This window comes from Etheostoma cragini, chromosome 4 (genome assembly GCF_013103735.1).
Source record: "Etheostoma cragini isolate CJK2018 chromosome 4, CSU_Ecrag_1.0, whole genome shotgun sequence".
Taxonomy (NCBI): Eukaryota; Metazoa; Chordata; class Actinopteri; order Perciformes; family Percidae; genus Etheostoma; species Etheostoma cragini.
The window spans coordinates 6,113,601-6,129,401 of NC_048410.1; the positions used below are offsets into that span (position 1 = coordinate 6,113,601).

General features: G+C 43.5%; 2 protein-coding genes across 9 annotated transcripts in view; both read right to left on the reverse strand.

The window, feature by feature from the left end:
* The window catches only part of phf20a (PHD finger protein 20, a), a 15,917-nt gene extending 13,332 nt beyond the window's left edge, over positions 1-2,585 (reverse strand). For 2 of the 5 annotated variants that reach the window (XM_034868353.1, XM_034868350.1), the window contains exons 1-2: positions 2,425-2,585; positions 275-381 (exon numbers count right to left, since the gene is read on the reverse strand). In XM_034868353.1, the coding sequence (XP_034724244.1) occupies positions 275-357 (83 nt within the window). In that variant the 5' untranslated portion in view covers positions 358-381; positions 2,425-2,585. Of the gene's footprint in view, positions 1-274; positions 382-1,336; positions 1,448-2,272; positions 2,366-2,424 lie in introns of those variants that run through there. The other 3 variants (XM_034868352.1, XM_034868351.1, XM_034868354.1) reach the window with 3 other exon arrangements.
* Positions 2,586-4,347: 1,762 nt separating this feature from the next.
* zgc:92107 (uncharacterized protein LOC492329 homolog) overlaps positions 4,348-15,801 on the reverse strand; it is a 32,960-nt gene continuing 21,506 nt past the window's right edge. For 2 of the 4 annotated variants that reach the window (XM_034868348.1, XM_034868349.1), the window contains 8 exons: positions 13,398-14,832; positions 10,266-10,932; positions 9,935-10,027; positions 7,726-7,799; positions 7,262-7,461; positions 6,504-6,595; positions 6,248-6,417; positions 5,040-5,710 (listed from right to left, as the gene is read on the reverse strand). In XM_034868348.1, the coding sequence (XP_034724239.1) occupies positions 5,516-5,710; positions 6,248-6,417; positions 6,504-6,595; positions 7,262-7,461; positions 7,726-7,799; positions 9,935-10,027; positions 10,266-10,932; positions 13,398-14,832 (2,926 nt within the window). In that variant the 3' untranslated portion in view covers positions 5,040-5,515. Of the gene's footprint in view, positions 5,711-6,247; positions 6,418-6,503; positions 6,596-7,261; positions 7,462-7,725; positions 7,800-9,934; positions 10,028-10,265; positions 10,933-13,397; positions 14,833-15,801 lie in introns of all 4 variants that reach the window. The other 2 variants (XM_034868346.1, XM_034868347.1) reach the window with 2 other exon arrangements.

The window sequence follows — 15,801 nt, forward strand, 5'->3', positions numbered from 1 at the left end:
CCCACACACACACACACACGTGAATTGGTCAGTCCTAATCCAGATCAAGGGCCACTTGAGAGCACATAGCCAATGGCAGCTGTTGTTTACTGGCAAAGGAGCAATGATAGGTCTGAGTGGCTTTCATCACTCTTTTCTTAATCTTTTAATGTTTGATAAGACACAGAATAGCTAGCCAAAACCTAAAATGGGGAGAATGAGAATTTATGAGAGTAAGAGTGAAGGAAGTGAACAGTTACAGGGATGGAGAGGAATGAGCGAGGCCATGACTCACCAGTTTTTGAGGTTGTCTCTGGCTTCAAGCTGAGCTCCCACCTCAAAAGATATCCCTCTTCTGTTAGGGGGCGTCTTACTCATACTGCCCACATCAAGGCTCCCTTCCTGTACGCACACATGCGCACGCACGCACGCACACAAACAACATACAAACAGCACACACACATACATACATTAGCCAATAAACATACAAATCAAACTACACCCATATGACCTTGGGTACACTACTGAGAAACCCACATTTTGCGGAGCCAAGAACACAACACACGTGACTATCAAGGACTTTACAGACAATTTGCAGTCAGCCTTGTCTCCCTCAGGTCATCACTAACAATTATTATCTCCAAAAGACTGTGGAAAATTATAGGTTTGCACCTGAGTAGCAATTTTGGTGTTTAAAAGGCAAGTACAGCCCTCCCACTATATGACAACAGACCAATAATGCAGTCCAGGCTGGGAAAATATATTAAGCTACAGATTACACATTGTAAATCATTGTAAAGCAAGGGAAAACCGATATTACGGTGAGCCATGTACCTCAAATGATGATGAAATGTGTTACTAATACCAGATGTGCAGTGATCACTAGAGAGCTAAGAAACGACTTCACACAGGTTCCTGAGGATATCTGATTTAAGTATTCAGTATTCGTTTACTGCATATTAAACAAGGAACAAGGTACAGTCAGAGAGAATGTACAAGAATGATATCTTTTCCATAGCTTTCACTTCCTACTGTTATCACCCACCAGTACGGTAAGCAGGTAATTATGCACCAAGGTAGCGTCAATACTCGACTGATGAACAGTATACTGGGTCCTTGTATATGCAGTCTCAAATACAGACCCGTAGTCTGCTGCTGATGTTCAGCCCTTTACCTAAAATAAAAGGGCTTGGTGGCGGAGGATAATCTTTTTGTCTTACACAGAAAAATTTAAATTTCCTCTAGATAACAGCGCCTCCTTTGTCGGGCCAACAAGAGGGCTAAGCGAGATATCGGCGCCATCAAATAAAAGCTAAACATTTTTAAATTACTAAATTAATATATTACAACGTCTTACTTTCGTCCATGTTACAGCGGACTCGGTTCACCATAGCGGAGGCAGTCTGGAGCGATTGGCTTTCAGTGTAACGTACAAACCGGATATCTGCACACTACTCAGCCCACGTGTTTTCTGGTCAGCCGATTTTACGTATAGAGACAATAGAAGACAATGGAAAAGCCCCTTATGAGTATTCGTCTGCAGCAGGCAGGTTCTTAGCACGACATTCAAACAGGAAACGATATCATATTCAGTAAAATGTAATATGTAAAATGAAAATGTGCTTTTATGGCCTACACAAAGAGCCAGACAGACGGCAGCATTGCACATGCAGGACGCAAACCGAGAGTTGGTGATGAAACAATCACGAGACTTAATGGTGATGTTGATCAATTTAAGTGGTTACATTTTGCACTGATTCATTGAATCGTAAATTTATATTATACTGTAGTTAACTGAGAAAATAGCATCCCACACAGTTTTTTTTACGTACACTTCACAGGTTTCAACTGTTTAACAGAAAACAACGAGTACATGCTGTCTCGTGTTCAAAAGGTATTTACTGTTGACCACTCCTGCTATTGACACACACACTTTGGACAGAGTTTTATAATCAGTGGGAGCTGCGCGAGAAAACCATCGACGACGTCAGTGCTTTAGGTAAATATAACTGGTCGATGGAGTCTTGTGTGGGCGTAATGCTGGTATCTGATTGGCCGTGCATCTGTCACTCACAAAGCTCTTTGGGGCCTCGCGCTAGGCCTACTTTGTCATACTTTTCGTGCTGAAAAAGAGCGGCGGTGAAATGCAAAGCAATCATGAAACTTCCCTAAGAAATCACGTAGCATTATAACCACCCATTGAGAAACCATACACCGTGTGAGAGACACACCGGTAATTACACGAATAGAACTAAATGTATAAATGTTTCATTTTTATTACCTAGCTAGCTGCTTTGTCACGTTTGTTTTGAACTCAAAAGCCGACATGCGGCACCACACCATCTAGCTACGCCGTTGACGCATCAACCAAACCAGCCTCATTCGCGAGGTTAAGAGGAATTATAAACTCTGAAGCGATAGGGGGAAACAATTTGGGTTTCCTACCTGTCCTACCAGTCACTCTTTGTCCGGTTGGGTGTAAATTGTGCAGCCTAATCCCTTTAAAGTACTGGTACCGCCGCCTCCGTCTGCCTTGTCTAGATCACGCAGTTGAATTTCTCCCCGTTGCATTCTCCACCGGCGCGGGCAGTGTGGCGCTACATTGCGCATGCTCATACAGCGCCCCAGTGTCCTATTCCAATAATACTATGTACACTTAAAAAAAGAAGCAACTTTGTTTTGCTTTCAAAATGTCCAGTTTATGTATTTTCATAAACATGTTAACATGTGTGAGTCGAAGCACTTTAAATATATTTTAAAAGGACCTAATTGAACAAATCAAGCTTTTATGGACATGGCTTGACACCAACTAATAAAATAATAATCTCAACAGTAAATCCAATGGAGGCCAAAATAAGCCTATACCTTTCTACTCTTGTATATAAAACGTTTTGATCTTCAAGGAAGGCCCTATGCAAGTTGCGTTATTGTTCACTATCTATCTGATGGGCGCATAGCTCCACCCACCGTCCACCCAAAGTAACTGTTTATTTACAGGAGTGGAGGGTGACCAAGCTAAACTCAATTTTGTTTGTCCACCACTTTAGACTGACATATATGTCTTTACATTTACATTATAACCCATATCAGTAAACCATTGTTGTCTATCTATCGATCGATCTATCTATCGGCTTTCAAAGAAAAGAAATGGACCCCAACCTTCTTTCTGAAGGACTTGTTTTTTTCAGTCGTTTGTTGAACATTCAAGACTTTTCCCTCTAGTGCACGAAAAGTTCACCTCTTTTAACAGGATGGGGAACGGCTTGTAACTGTTGTTACCTGTTGTGTATCCAAAGCTGACATGAAAGATGCCATCTTTGGCTGTAGGGGGTAATAATTAGAAACATGAATAGATTGTAATATTTCAAGATATTTGCATACATATATACATTTATATGCATGGTTTAGGGAGAAAATACCCTTACAATGGACTAAAACCTTAAGAACCTTCATTTTTTTGGGCTTTAAGGGCTTTCAACCCTTTAATGATCCCTAAATCCCCTTAATAATTCCTAAAAACATACATATGTTACAAACCTTTGAGTTTTCATCTTAATCAAAAAGTTAAGGTCCTTTGAGGACAAAATTAAGGAATACATGTAATGTTATTTTGTGAATCTGCAGGGATTGGACCCATTTAGACCAATTAAACTGTTTATAATTAATTACAAATCTTAAAACATAATGTTCCATTAGTTTAGTCATTCATTAAACCCAGATTTGAAGTGTAAATACACAAATATTGTTTAATCCTCATTACATTTCACCTGAAATGAATAAATGATCCCAATCAAATCAAATTAACCCAAACAATGCACTGAGGTAAAATAAGATTCCTTAAAAATATGATTGTCACCTACAAATATTTTAGACAAAATCCTTCTCACCGATTTAGGTGGTCAGGAGAATATCTTACAAATTAAATTGTGCTCCACCCTCTGTTTGTGGAGCTTATTGTGCCACACCATTATATAATTCAACTAATGCATTAAGTGCCTTTTTCAAGTTCAAATATTGATTGTGTCATAACAAATATTTGTAATTTAAAATTAGGAGGCAAATTAAATGTTCTCTAGGGACTCGTTTTTTTAATCATTAGGTTGTAGATACCCGCCAGGGGTCTTTGTTACATGTTGTCCCTCCTCTCTGCACTCCACTATCAAACTAAAGGCAAACAGGACAACATAAACACAAGGCATCCAATCTACAGTTGAACAAATCTTTATTTATGGACAGCCATTCCACATTATAGCAAGTAGGTATTCAAACACACATATACACACACGCACACACACAGACGGAAAGTGGTTTGAATCAGTCCTATGTTCAAAAGGCAGGCGGTTACAGCAGAGAAATGAACGGTTAATCACAAAAACACCTTTTTTGCTCTTTACAGCAACATTTAACTTCACCCTTAACCTGGATCATTAGAATACACTTAAGCAGAGTTAATACTATTTACACGCAGCATTTATTTACACGGTCAAAGCCTGAAAGGGGACACAAACAGCTTAATCTACATTCTCATAGTGCTTGACAGTTGAACATAATTAATTCTCATTACAGGGGTTCGTGTTAGATTAATCAAATATTCCGTCTGAAAGGGAAGCCATGTACAGTTTTCACATCCAACACCCGTTTTATAAGACCTGAGCCAAACAACATACAGACCACAAACAAAAGAGAACACAATTCCAATTGAAAGCCTTTTTTTTATAGATAATAGAGAGAGTATTACCTTACTAACCTCCAACATCTTTATGACATAAACTGTAATTACAACACTCGTCTAACTTCACTTGAGTGTTAAAAAAAAATTGTAAAATGAAAGCACTTTCTAAGTTTATTTTCATAGAACATCGCCACCATCCGTTATAAAGAGCTTACAGCACATCCTGAAGGCTCTGTACTCAGTCAGAATAGTTGTGGTGGAGCGGCTTCTTGTGTCTTGAAAAAAAGAAATATGAGGAGACGAGCGTTTGGTACAACTTGTCAAAACAGCACAGGCAAGCTTATTAGTAAGACACCATTACAATAGTTCTTTAACTTGTTTTTTTTACATTTTCTGTACATGATAAAAGAAGGGTGTCTTTCATTCACACTTTGACAATAACACAAACACACACACACATACATTTGAATGAAACCAGAATGTCAACGCTGCTGCCTTTATGTTTTGTTGTGCAAGTCTCCCTTGACACAGCTCAGCTGTTCTATGGAGCTGTAGTACTACCCATTTGGTAAGAAACAAGAGTAAATCTGTTTTCACTTGCAGCGGTTAGAAAATCCGGTCACTAAAGTGAGCCACTTTAAATCTGTCCCTGTTGATTTTAGTATGTCTTGTCTCTCGGTAAGAAAACAAGGGAAAACAAGGGTCCAAAGTCCAAGCTGCTCTCACACTGCTTGTGAGAGGTGTTATATCTCAACTGAAGAATTTCCAGTGTGGTCTAAACACAGAAGTGTTTCAGCATGATTGTAAATGTATAACTGGAGATGCTGATTCAGCAATTGAGGCGGACTCTGTGGTTTGCAGTGTTTACACCACACCTTCAATAAAACTGGTTTCCAAGTGAACAATTAGCATTCTCAGGAAGGACATCTCCTTGCGTGTGTTTTCGAAGATGATCCGTGGATCGTCGGATTGGCATCGAAGGCAGTTAGGTGCCATCACCATAGCCAGGTTGTTCACATCCATCTTGGTTATAGCCACATTGGATGGCTGAGCAAATACCTAAAGATAGTCAGGGTGAAACAACACAAATTAACAATCTTAAATAAAAGTATAGTTTTTTTTAAAGAATTTTTTACAGTCATTCAGTCAGTAAAAAGAGCCCAGAAGCACAGGTAGGGAGGGGATGGGATGAGAAGGAGCGAGGGGCAAGCTAGTCTCGTTTTGTTTGAAAATACTTCGAATGTCAACAAGAAGTAACGTCACCCAACATCGCTTAGAGCACCTTTAAGTTTTGGTTAATTCATTTTAAAAATTGGATGGATGTGGTCACAGCACAAATTTGTGCTTGTTCATTTAAGGTTTAGTTGGCAATAGTGACCTTGCTTTTAGGGTTGAATATAATATTGCAGATATGTGCCTGTACCAAAAGCTAACATGATGCTTCTTCATTAAACTAAATATGGAAACACAAGAAAAAGGCAGGGGCAAAACTTTGTACAGATATCACCATAATGGTATGAGTGGAATAGGAACCCTGGTTGGGGTAAATTATGAGTATGGGCTGTATTTATAAATATTGGTCAACATGTGGGTTACCTGCAGAAAGTGGATGAAGTAGCAGAGCACCAGCCTGTTGAGCTCAGGCAGAGACTGTACCACAGCAATGGCCGCCACTGGGTCGTCACAGTTACTGACACACTGCTTGTAGAAGTTCATTGGGATGAGAGGTTCCTCCAGCTCCCGATACCACAGCTTCATTAGAGAGGCTGAACGAGACAAACGTACCCTTAGTATTCACATTCACACCCAACACATACATGCAGACAAACAAGCCAGATACATCCTTCCTTACCAGGAACATTGGGGTCAGAGAGATTCTCTGGGATCCTCCACTGGTCTACTTGGAGCTTCAACGCATTCACTTCATCAATGTCTCCAGGCACTCTGGGAAAAAAAACCACAGCACGTTAGTTACACTCAGTGGCCACAAGAGGGACCCCTACTTCCATCATTACAGATTCTCCATGAACTGTGGCACAGCCATTGCTACTGCACTCCCAATAGGCCTCAAACATGGCCTGGCAGCTGAGAGTATTCTTTGTTTGCAGTACATCTTTGGAAAAAACAAAAACTGAATAAACATAACCCAACCATACAACATACTGTTCAGGGCAGTCTGCGTTGTGTGTAGGAGCGGAGTTTCACAGGGAGGGAAAGGGAGCACTTTGTTAAACAAGTCAAGATGTTACAGAATTACAGTTGCTGGAGAAAATCCTACACAAACACACAATCATGTAGTTCCCACATGCTTGTAAGCTTAAGCAGTAATGTAAACACATATTATGAAGTATCAAATTAAACAGTGCTGGTCTGAGGAGCAAAGCAGGGCTGTGTTTGTTCTGCTGTCTCTTGTGTGTGTGCTGTACACTGGGAGAGCCTACTTTGAATTACAGCGATACAAGAGACCACACACATACACACGTTTGTTTATAAACACTATGCATACAATGAAGCACATACAGTACATAAGATCCCCCTTCTAATTTCCTAAACTCCACCTCTCTCACTCTGCTCGAATCGAGGCATGTAATTGAGTTAAGGCTTTCTTACCTGAAGATGCCCTCGGTCTGAGCCCCGCCCAGAGCCAGAACATACTGGGAAAGCTGAACCTGCACCCAGGGCAGTTTCCTATCTGGGAAGAGCTCGCTCTGCCTTTCCATCACCTCCTCCAGTGAACTGCCAAACAGGGAGGGAGTGACGATGGCCCGCCTACTGTGGTCGATCTCCTCCAAGGTGGGCTTACGTAGACCCTGGAGGGGTGAGAGATAAGGAAAGCATGTGTATGCCGCTGTTCTAGTATGACTGGGTCTGTGTTTATGTCTCTACCTATGACTGTGTCAGTGTGCCTATAATTATGTCTCGCTCTGTGACAGTATCTAAGATGACTCCGATGTCGAATCACAACTTTTAAGCTGATATGTCTTATTTTTATCAGATGATAGTGGCATTTTTTTAATAGCATGTAAATGCAACATCTAAAGCTTACCACCTCTTTCTTTATTCTTTAAGCTTACCTTTTTGCCTCCGGTGATCGCCACCTTCTGCAGTTTCCTATGGCAGAACTTGGCGTATGTGCTGATAGGCAGACCTGTAGGTTGACAGAAGAGAAAAATTCAGGACTGAGAAACGATGATACCAAAGTCCACAAGAAACCCCATGTAAAACCCTTAAGCATCAGACACTACTGAACACACAAACTAATAAATTATTGAACTCATTTCCCACCAACAGTGCTTTTCAACCCCAGACAGATGTCTATTGCATATGAGAGGCAGGCAGTGGTAATTTGAGAGACATGTTGACGGTGCAATTCAGGCATATGGGGATTAGAGCAGGCCTGGCTAAACTGTCAGGCTGAAGGAAGATTTACTGCTGTTGAACAAAAGCTTTAGAGACAGGATCCGGCCTGCACCTCCAACGTTCAGGTGATTCATCAGCGTCCACAGACAAGAAGGGCAAATGAGAAAAACAGAGGCTCTCTGTCTGCTACCTGCCCTAAGTAGCTACTGTAGGGCCTAGATCTATTTTGGAAGTGAACTGCATCAGAGAAACCATGTTATTTTCTGAGGATGTCCTTCAAGAGGCACAGGCTACAGAAGAACCTATTCTGTCCCTAAAAAGTTGGATTATGTATGCTAGCTTTCAAACAACCAACAAGCCAACAGAAAATCTTGATTGTTGAGTCATTGTGTGCACTCATAAAAATAAACCATACCCATCTCTCATTGCTGTGGTAACAAAACGCTGAGATCTCTCGGGGGGTCTATTTCGTTCCCAGAATCTCTACCGTATCAGCTACCTGAACCAGGGCCAGAGCCAAAACCACAGATGGGATTTAAAAATGTAACAAACACTTTCCAACATGTTCCCTACAGTCAAACCAGATTTATGGCAGGTGACTCCCATGCACGCTCACAACTGCAGCTAATCTGACAGAGTTTGACTATAATTATCTCTAATTAGAGAGATCATACCAATAATTTGCCCATGATTTTGGCAAAGACAGGCCATTTTCCCCAAGTCTCCCAACATAGAGGCTGTACACTTACTCTCAGAAAAGCAAGATGGCAGAGCTCCTATGCTGCAGTGAGAAAGGTTTAAACGCTACTGGTCATCTATATTTACATCAGGATCTGTGGCATGAAAACAACAACAACAACAACCAGGCAACCAAAGCCCAGGAGAAATATGAGCTCATTAGGAGCTTGAGTGTACTGTGCCAGGCTGAGAACGGCATGACACCTGTCTACACGTGCATTGAAGCTAGACTTGACAACAAAAACACAGAGCCATTAAAAATGTTGAGAAGACAACTTCCGTCTCATCTTGGGCTTTGTTAATGAGACAAGTCTACACTAATTCTGGCTGATACCAACACTTCAACAACAAAGTCCTTATCCAAGCCCAGAGCAGGTCTGGCCTAAAAAGAGGCCCCCGGTTCCCACGTGCGCCTCGTACTGGTGCTGTTTACAGCTGCTAATTACTCTAATTAGACACAATGAATGTGTTCCAGGCCCTTCATCCATCAATCAAACAGTAGCTCTCGTTATGTGGTTTTTTGTATGACTTTCATCAAGATTCCTCTCTCTAAAGACCTTTTGACTTACGCAGAAACGTTCGGTAGGCTTTCTCTTTGACCTCTTAGTCAGTTGGAGTCTGAGTCACTAAAGTACAATGTGTGAGGCCACTGCTGTGGTGTCCGCTGTGAGATGATTGGGTTCCTGTATGGTGACATCATCATATGAGCTGGCAGTGTGGGCCGCTCTAATGAGGGCACGTGCCGATGAGTACCGGTGGGTTTCCCCTTTAATGTCTGACATGCATAGACCGCTAATATGATTCACAGTGTGGTCCATTGTGTGTGTAGAGAACATTCTGAAATTCTTATCCTACGTGTTTTTTCAACTCAACCTTCTGTGAAAACCATTCATTGTGTCTGCAAGTACATCAACATGTACTCATCTGGCAAACTGCACAGTGCTGAATTTTCCATCCCACACAAAGTGGTCTATCTACAGGGAGTGATATGATAGATTTGTATTGGCTTGCATGGCTAAGACTCCAGACAGCTTTAAAGAAAGTAGAAAAACATATTTGGGACTCCATCCTTGCCTACTTCGTACTCTGTCGAACAGATAAGCTTATACATGGGAAATACTAAGGATCTGAGGATCTTAAAGCGATATTTAGGACTGAACAGCAAGTAATGAACAAAAGATGTACCTTCTTCCTCATCTGTATTCTGTTTCCTCTTTTTTCTGGACTTTGAATTCTTCTTCAGCTTTAGTTCCTGCTGCTCCAATATGAACTGAGTCACTATCAAACAGAAGACAGCAAAGGTCAAATTTCGAATGACCAGTTAGATAAACACACAGTCGACAGATTTTTTGGGCTCATCAAAAACAATACTGTGCTTTTTATCATGATCATACGGAGTTAAATCACACTTCCAAAGCAAAATAGGGAGGAAAATGCAAATGCAATTTTAAAAAGAAAAATATCTCTCTGGCCTACATAAACACAAGGAGGTACTGAAAAAAGAAAGGTGACCCACCATGTTGCTCAGTCTGAGACTCACATTTCTTGTCGCTGGCAGGGTCCGTGTGTCTCTGGATGTAGCCCTCCAGGTAGCAGCGGAACTTGGGCGAGGGGGCGAAGAACGCCAAGCTGACAGCCATCAGCTCCCAGCCTCCTGCTAAGCTTCTCGGGGTGGCGTTGCCTGTGGTCTGCCTCACCAGTTGCACGTACAGCTCGTCCCGCAGCCCTGGCATGTCCCAGCACTTGGTGATGATGAGGAGGGCACAGTGACGGCGGTCAAGACGCGAAGGCCTGTCTCCCATGTAGGCCTGCACCAGTTTGAACATCTCGCAGGCCTCCTTCCTGACGGCGCGGTTGCTGGTGACTAGCATGGGCTTTTTAATGGAACCGCGGTTCCACGACAGCATGTTGGCAATGGAGACACGGCGACGGAACAGGCCTTGGGTGTGCATGTTGAGGTGCTTGCTGGCCCAGTCCTCCATGCCCATTTCGGGAGGTGGGGGCTGCCGCAGGGTGGCGTAGGAGAGCTGGAAGGAGGATCCCCGTGCTCTTCCACCTTCCACATCACCTCCTTCTCTGTTGTCATGGTTGACAGGGCGATGAGGGCCTAGAGAAGCAGTCCGCCCATCTACCATGCCTTTCTTTCTGCTCTCCAACTGAGCCTGCAGTTCTAGGGTGCCTGCCTGCAGGGGGACAAGAGGTGGACATTAAATAGAGAAAAAGAGTTCTACCAAAGAGCAGGAGGGCTGGTATCAGAAGAGGAGAAAGAGGGGATGAGGCCATAGTGCAGCAGAGGTCCAAACTGTGTGTGTAGCTGCAGAGTATTCCCTGTGTCACACTAGGAGCTGTGCTGCCTTCCGCCTACTGTGCTCTATACTGCAATGCTGGGGTTCCAGGGGGAATCGTTAGAGGATTGGCGCATTTCTTTCCTGACGCCTCCCCAAAATATCCCCAAAACCTCATGAGTCTTGGCCTCTGGAGCAGGTAACCAGATAGTGGCATGACGGTCCTTACCCCAGCCCCTGTCCACACCAGGCTCATCTATCCTGCAAAACCAAAGCTATACTAATAGAACTCCCTGTGATCCCTGCGGTTTAGTTTATGACTATAAGGAGCACCTCATACTCCGTCTACAGAAAAAGAACAGAAAAAGCCAGTAACCCAAATATTCTCCACAAACAGCCATGAACTACATCAGAACTGAGCCAGAATCAAAGCTTAAATTTACTAGTGCAACATAAAACGCATCAACGTGTTTTTTCAATGAGACCCTGATGTAATATGGAGTTCACAAGTGCCAGACAAGCTGGACTTTGCATCTTGGCTTCTCAATCAAATGGAGCAGATGTGAGCTTCGGCCCTGCCAAAGAGTGTATATGGTCGTACACAGTTTCTGTTTTTAGAAAGAAATTGGTGACAGAAGTCAACTCCAGAAGATCAAATGCAATAAAGCACACGTTTAGCTAGAGAATAGAAATGTCCAACTTCTACTTCTCATAAATTGCAGATAGCTTACAGATGGACTTTCAGATGCATTTAGTCATACTATAGATTGAGACAGTGGAAAATATTTTAAAAACATGAATTATTCATGCTTTTGTGGAAATAGACAGTTTCAGTGTGTCCTTTGAACAAGCTAGTTCAAAGGTCTTAATAGTCTCAGTAAGAACAGAATGTTCAAATATGGAAATATGGAGCTGCTGATACATAGCAAGACATAATCTGTGAGTGATATAACAGCAAGTCTGAAGAACATTCCAGAGCAGACTTAGGGGCCTGCTCAATGCTCCTTGGCTGTTGTCTAACACGCTTAAGCCACAGTGGTACCAAAATGCCTTGGTACCAGCCTGCCCCCTCTTCCTCCTCCTTTCTCCTGCCAAGCCTGGGCCATATGGGCCGCAGCGGCCCTCCTTCCTGACCAAGGGAAGCCATGTCCTGAATCTCTCTGGCCTAGCATGAGCCTCAGATGCCCAAGCACAGAGATGGCATATGAGTATACAGTACCTGCAGTGCAGGGCAGATGGACATGGTAAGAGGATGACAGGTAATGCTGGGACTGTGGTTGTTATAGCAATGGCCTGCCTGCCCACTGCCCACAGGTTCTGGGGACATTTACTCTCAAGACTGGAATGTAATAGGCATTACTCACAAATGCTCAGTGTTCTTTTCAAAGGGACAAATTAGCCTTACTGATTTTCATCCTACAGCTTTGTGCTGAATCAAACCATCATTATTGTAGTAGCAGTGGTGCAGTGAGGCCGCTTCAGAAAACACTAATGTATGGAGGTATTGGGAGTGATTCTCTTGCAAGAGGGGATTTGTGGATTAGTACTAGCAGATCTTGGATCGGCTCCACATGCTGCCACTTATACAACGGTTTTGAGAATCAAAATAGTTGTTTCATCTTTAAATCATGTTTGTTAGGAACCTTAATGTCAAGACAAGTTGGTGGTTTCTGTGTTTTAGTGCTTTGCAAAGACAAAATCTAACCACATCTGTTGTGTTGTCTAGTGCTTTTATATTCTTTTTAGTATTTAGTTTAGTCACACAATATTTCCATTCTCCCACTTACAGCTCTCTGAGGACTAGACAAAACAATAGAAAAGCAGCAGCTAAATATTCCCATAATACGCAGATAAGGAATTACTCTGCTTCATTTGTCACAGTAAAACTGAATCTGATTGAATTTGGAGAGACATCAGTACTCAGAGGCTCCAGATCAGTGCTCTAACCCAGGCCATTTTGTATTAGAATTAAAGGAGAAAAATCCATTTGTTTGGCATTATAGCCCCCATACCTCTCAGGTTAATAACAACCTGGGTGATAACAATCAAAATAGTTGAATTCTATTCTTCTAGAAGCAAGGAGTATCACGAAGGAGGGAATCTGATCTTGAGTTTGCTCTACTGACCTTTATTATGGAAAAGTTGACCTATAGCACAGAACGGCTCCTGCTGATACTGTCAGCAAACACACACAGCCAAATGTGTGAGAGAGAGAGAGAGAGAGAGAGAGAGAGAGAGAGAGAGAGAGAGAGAGAGAGAGAGAGAGAGAGAGAGAGAGAGAGAGAGAGAGAGAGAGAGAGAGAGAGAGAGAGAGACACACACACACACACACACACACATGTGTAAAAGGGCAGATTAGTTACTTGTGAGGTTGGTCCTGGGGTCTCTGGAGAGGACAGGCTGGCCTGGCTATTCACACTCATCTCCAAGGTGTCTACCTTTTCATAGGTCCTTTTCTGCCTCCCTGGTATCTCCAGAGGGGTCAGCACAGGGTTGCCATGGTTCCCTGCCCTACTCAGTGACCGGGGAGCCCCGGTCAGTTCCTCTCGTGATGCGCACCTGCTTGCTGACCCCCCTCCCCCTCCTCCGTACCACCTGAGTGAGTCTGCAGGGGAGCGTGTCCGAGGTACGACAACCCTCTCCCCCATTTCCTGGTCTACCCCCGCTCTCACCTCCCTCATGGTGTTGGAGCGACTCACCACCTCCCTCATCTCAGCCATGAGCCTCTCGTTGAGGGCACATAGCTCCCCGCTGCTGCCTACCGACCCTGGCCTGCCTCCTGCACCACCACCTGCTCCCACCCTCCTCCTGCTCTTTCTTCTCAGACTTGGGGAGGGGCCGGTGGAGTAACCAGAGTCTTGATAGTTTGCCGTGGCCTGGGGGGTTGAAGAGGGGAAGTCCTGCGAAGCCTGGCTGCTCTGTCTGCTGTGTCGTGCATCCATGGCGCGTTGGACAGTGGCCTCAAGGACCCGCCAGCTTTGCTTCTTGTCCAGTGTACTTGGGCCCGGGGTCCCTGGCTCTCTGTCCCTCATCTGGCCCCGAGCCTGGGGCAAAGAGTGGGCCTGGGGATGTGGCTGAGGGTGGGGCAAGACAGGATCCTGCCTGGAGGTAGGGGAAGGGGTACGTGTGGGTACAGGAGAGCCAGATAGAAGCCCCTGTTTGGGGTCTACGTTTATCATGTGCTTGATGCACTCCAGACCAGCTGGGCTGTAGTCAGAGGCAGAGGGATTCCTCTTGTGTCTGGACCCTGAATGAGAGGAACCAGGGTGCTGAAGGTGTCTAGGTTTTTGGAGGCTATGGGTAGGTGTCAGACGAGACAGAGGTTGTCCGTTGTACAGGTGCGCCCCCTCGACTTCCATGTCTGTTGGGGGTTCATCATATATGGGACATTCTGAAACTGGCTCGTCATAGATTGGGGTAGTGCAACCATACTGGGGAGAGACCGGGCATGGCGTGCTGGTCTGTGACCTATGAAGAAGCGGACTAGGATGGCTACTGTCTGATGTCACCAAACAGAAGCTGCCATTGCTGGCTTTTCTCAGGTGATTGGCCTGACGTGTGTCAGCTGTCATTTTGCCAGAAGGGGCGGTTTTATATCCCTGGGTAGAGCTTAGATGTCCTCCTTGGGTCTTAGTGCTAGAGGGGTGCAGGTTGGCAGTGTTGGCTTTGCTGTGCGCACTGGGCTGGAGGTTCTGCTGATGCAAGGCTGGGATAGGCTGGCTACGGCTCATGCTGTTCACCTTCACCAACATAGCTGCCTTAGAACCAGGTTCAGGCTGCCATCTTTGATAAGCATCCCTAAAAAGAAGAAAACATAAGCAGAATGAGATTTGACAATGATCAAAGCAACAAAGTCATATATATATATATATATATATATATTTATATATATATATATATATACATACATACATACATACACACACACATATATATATATATATATACACACACACACACAGTATATAAAGTCAAAATAAACACCCCAAAAGTCAACAGACAGAACCTTAAAAGAAATATCCACACACACACACACACACACACACACACACACACACACACACACACACACACACACACACACACACACACACACACACACACACACACACACACACACACACACACACACACACACACACACACACACACACACACACACACACACACACACACACACACACACACACACAAGCATAAAGCTATTCGCTATATTCTCCATTTTAAAATATGCAAAGCTGACAGGGCTGAGAAAATCCGCAGCATCCACAAATTCCTCTCCAAACAATTTGCTGACCTCCAAAGACTTTACTCCATTTTTTTGTCCGGCGGTCATAGTAAACTTTTCAAAGCCATGAGACAATAACTCCAGTGTGTGAGCAAAAAATATCTCCTAAAAATACTAGTGACTAGAATATAAATAGGGTAAAGTTATACAAAATAAATAGCCAATATTGGGTTCATCTAAATATTCACATGGCATAAAAGTCTGCCATCTGACTCACTGAATCAACATCTGGACAGTAAATCAGCAAGCCACATGAAAAGAGGTTGATCTGAGAGAATTCAGGATTGCAGTAGTTCACAGCTGAGAATATCTTCACCCGGCTCTAAAAGGTTAATTATTTTCTTTTTGGTTGAGCAGCTGGGCTAACTTCAAACCCAATGGGCCATTGCTAATCCCAGAAACCTAAAACAATCTGTCATTAATCTGGTCACGCTGCTCTGGTCTGCTGCCGTTTACTCGGCTGTCCCCTCATAATCATC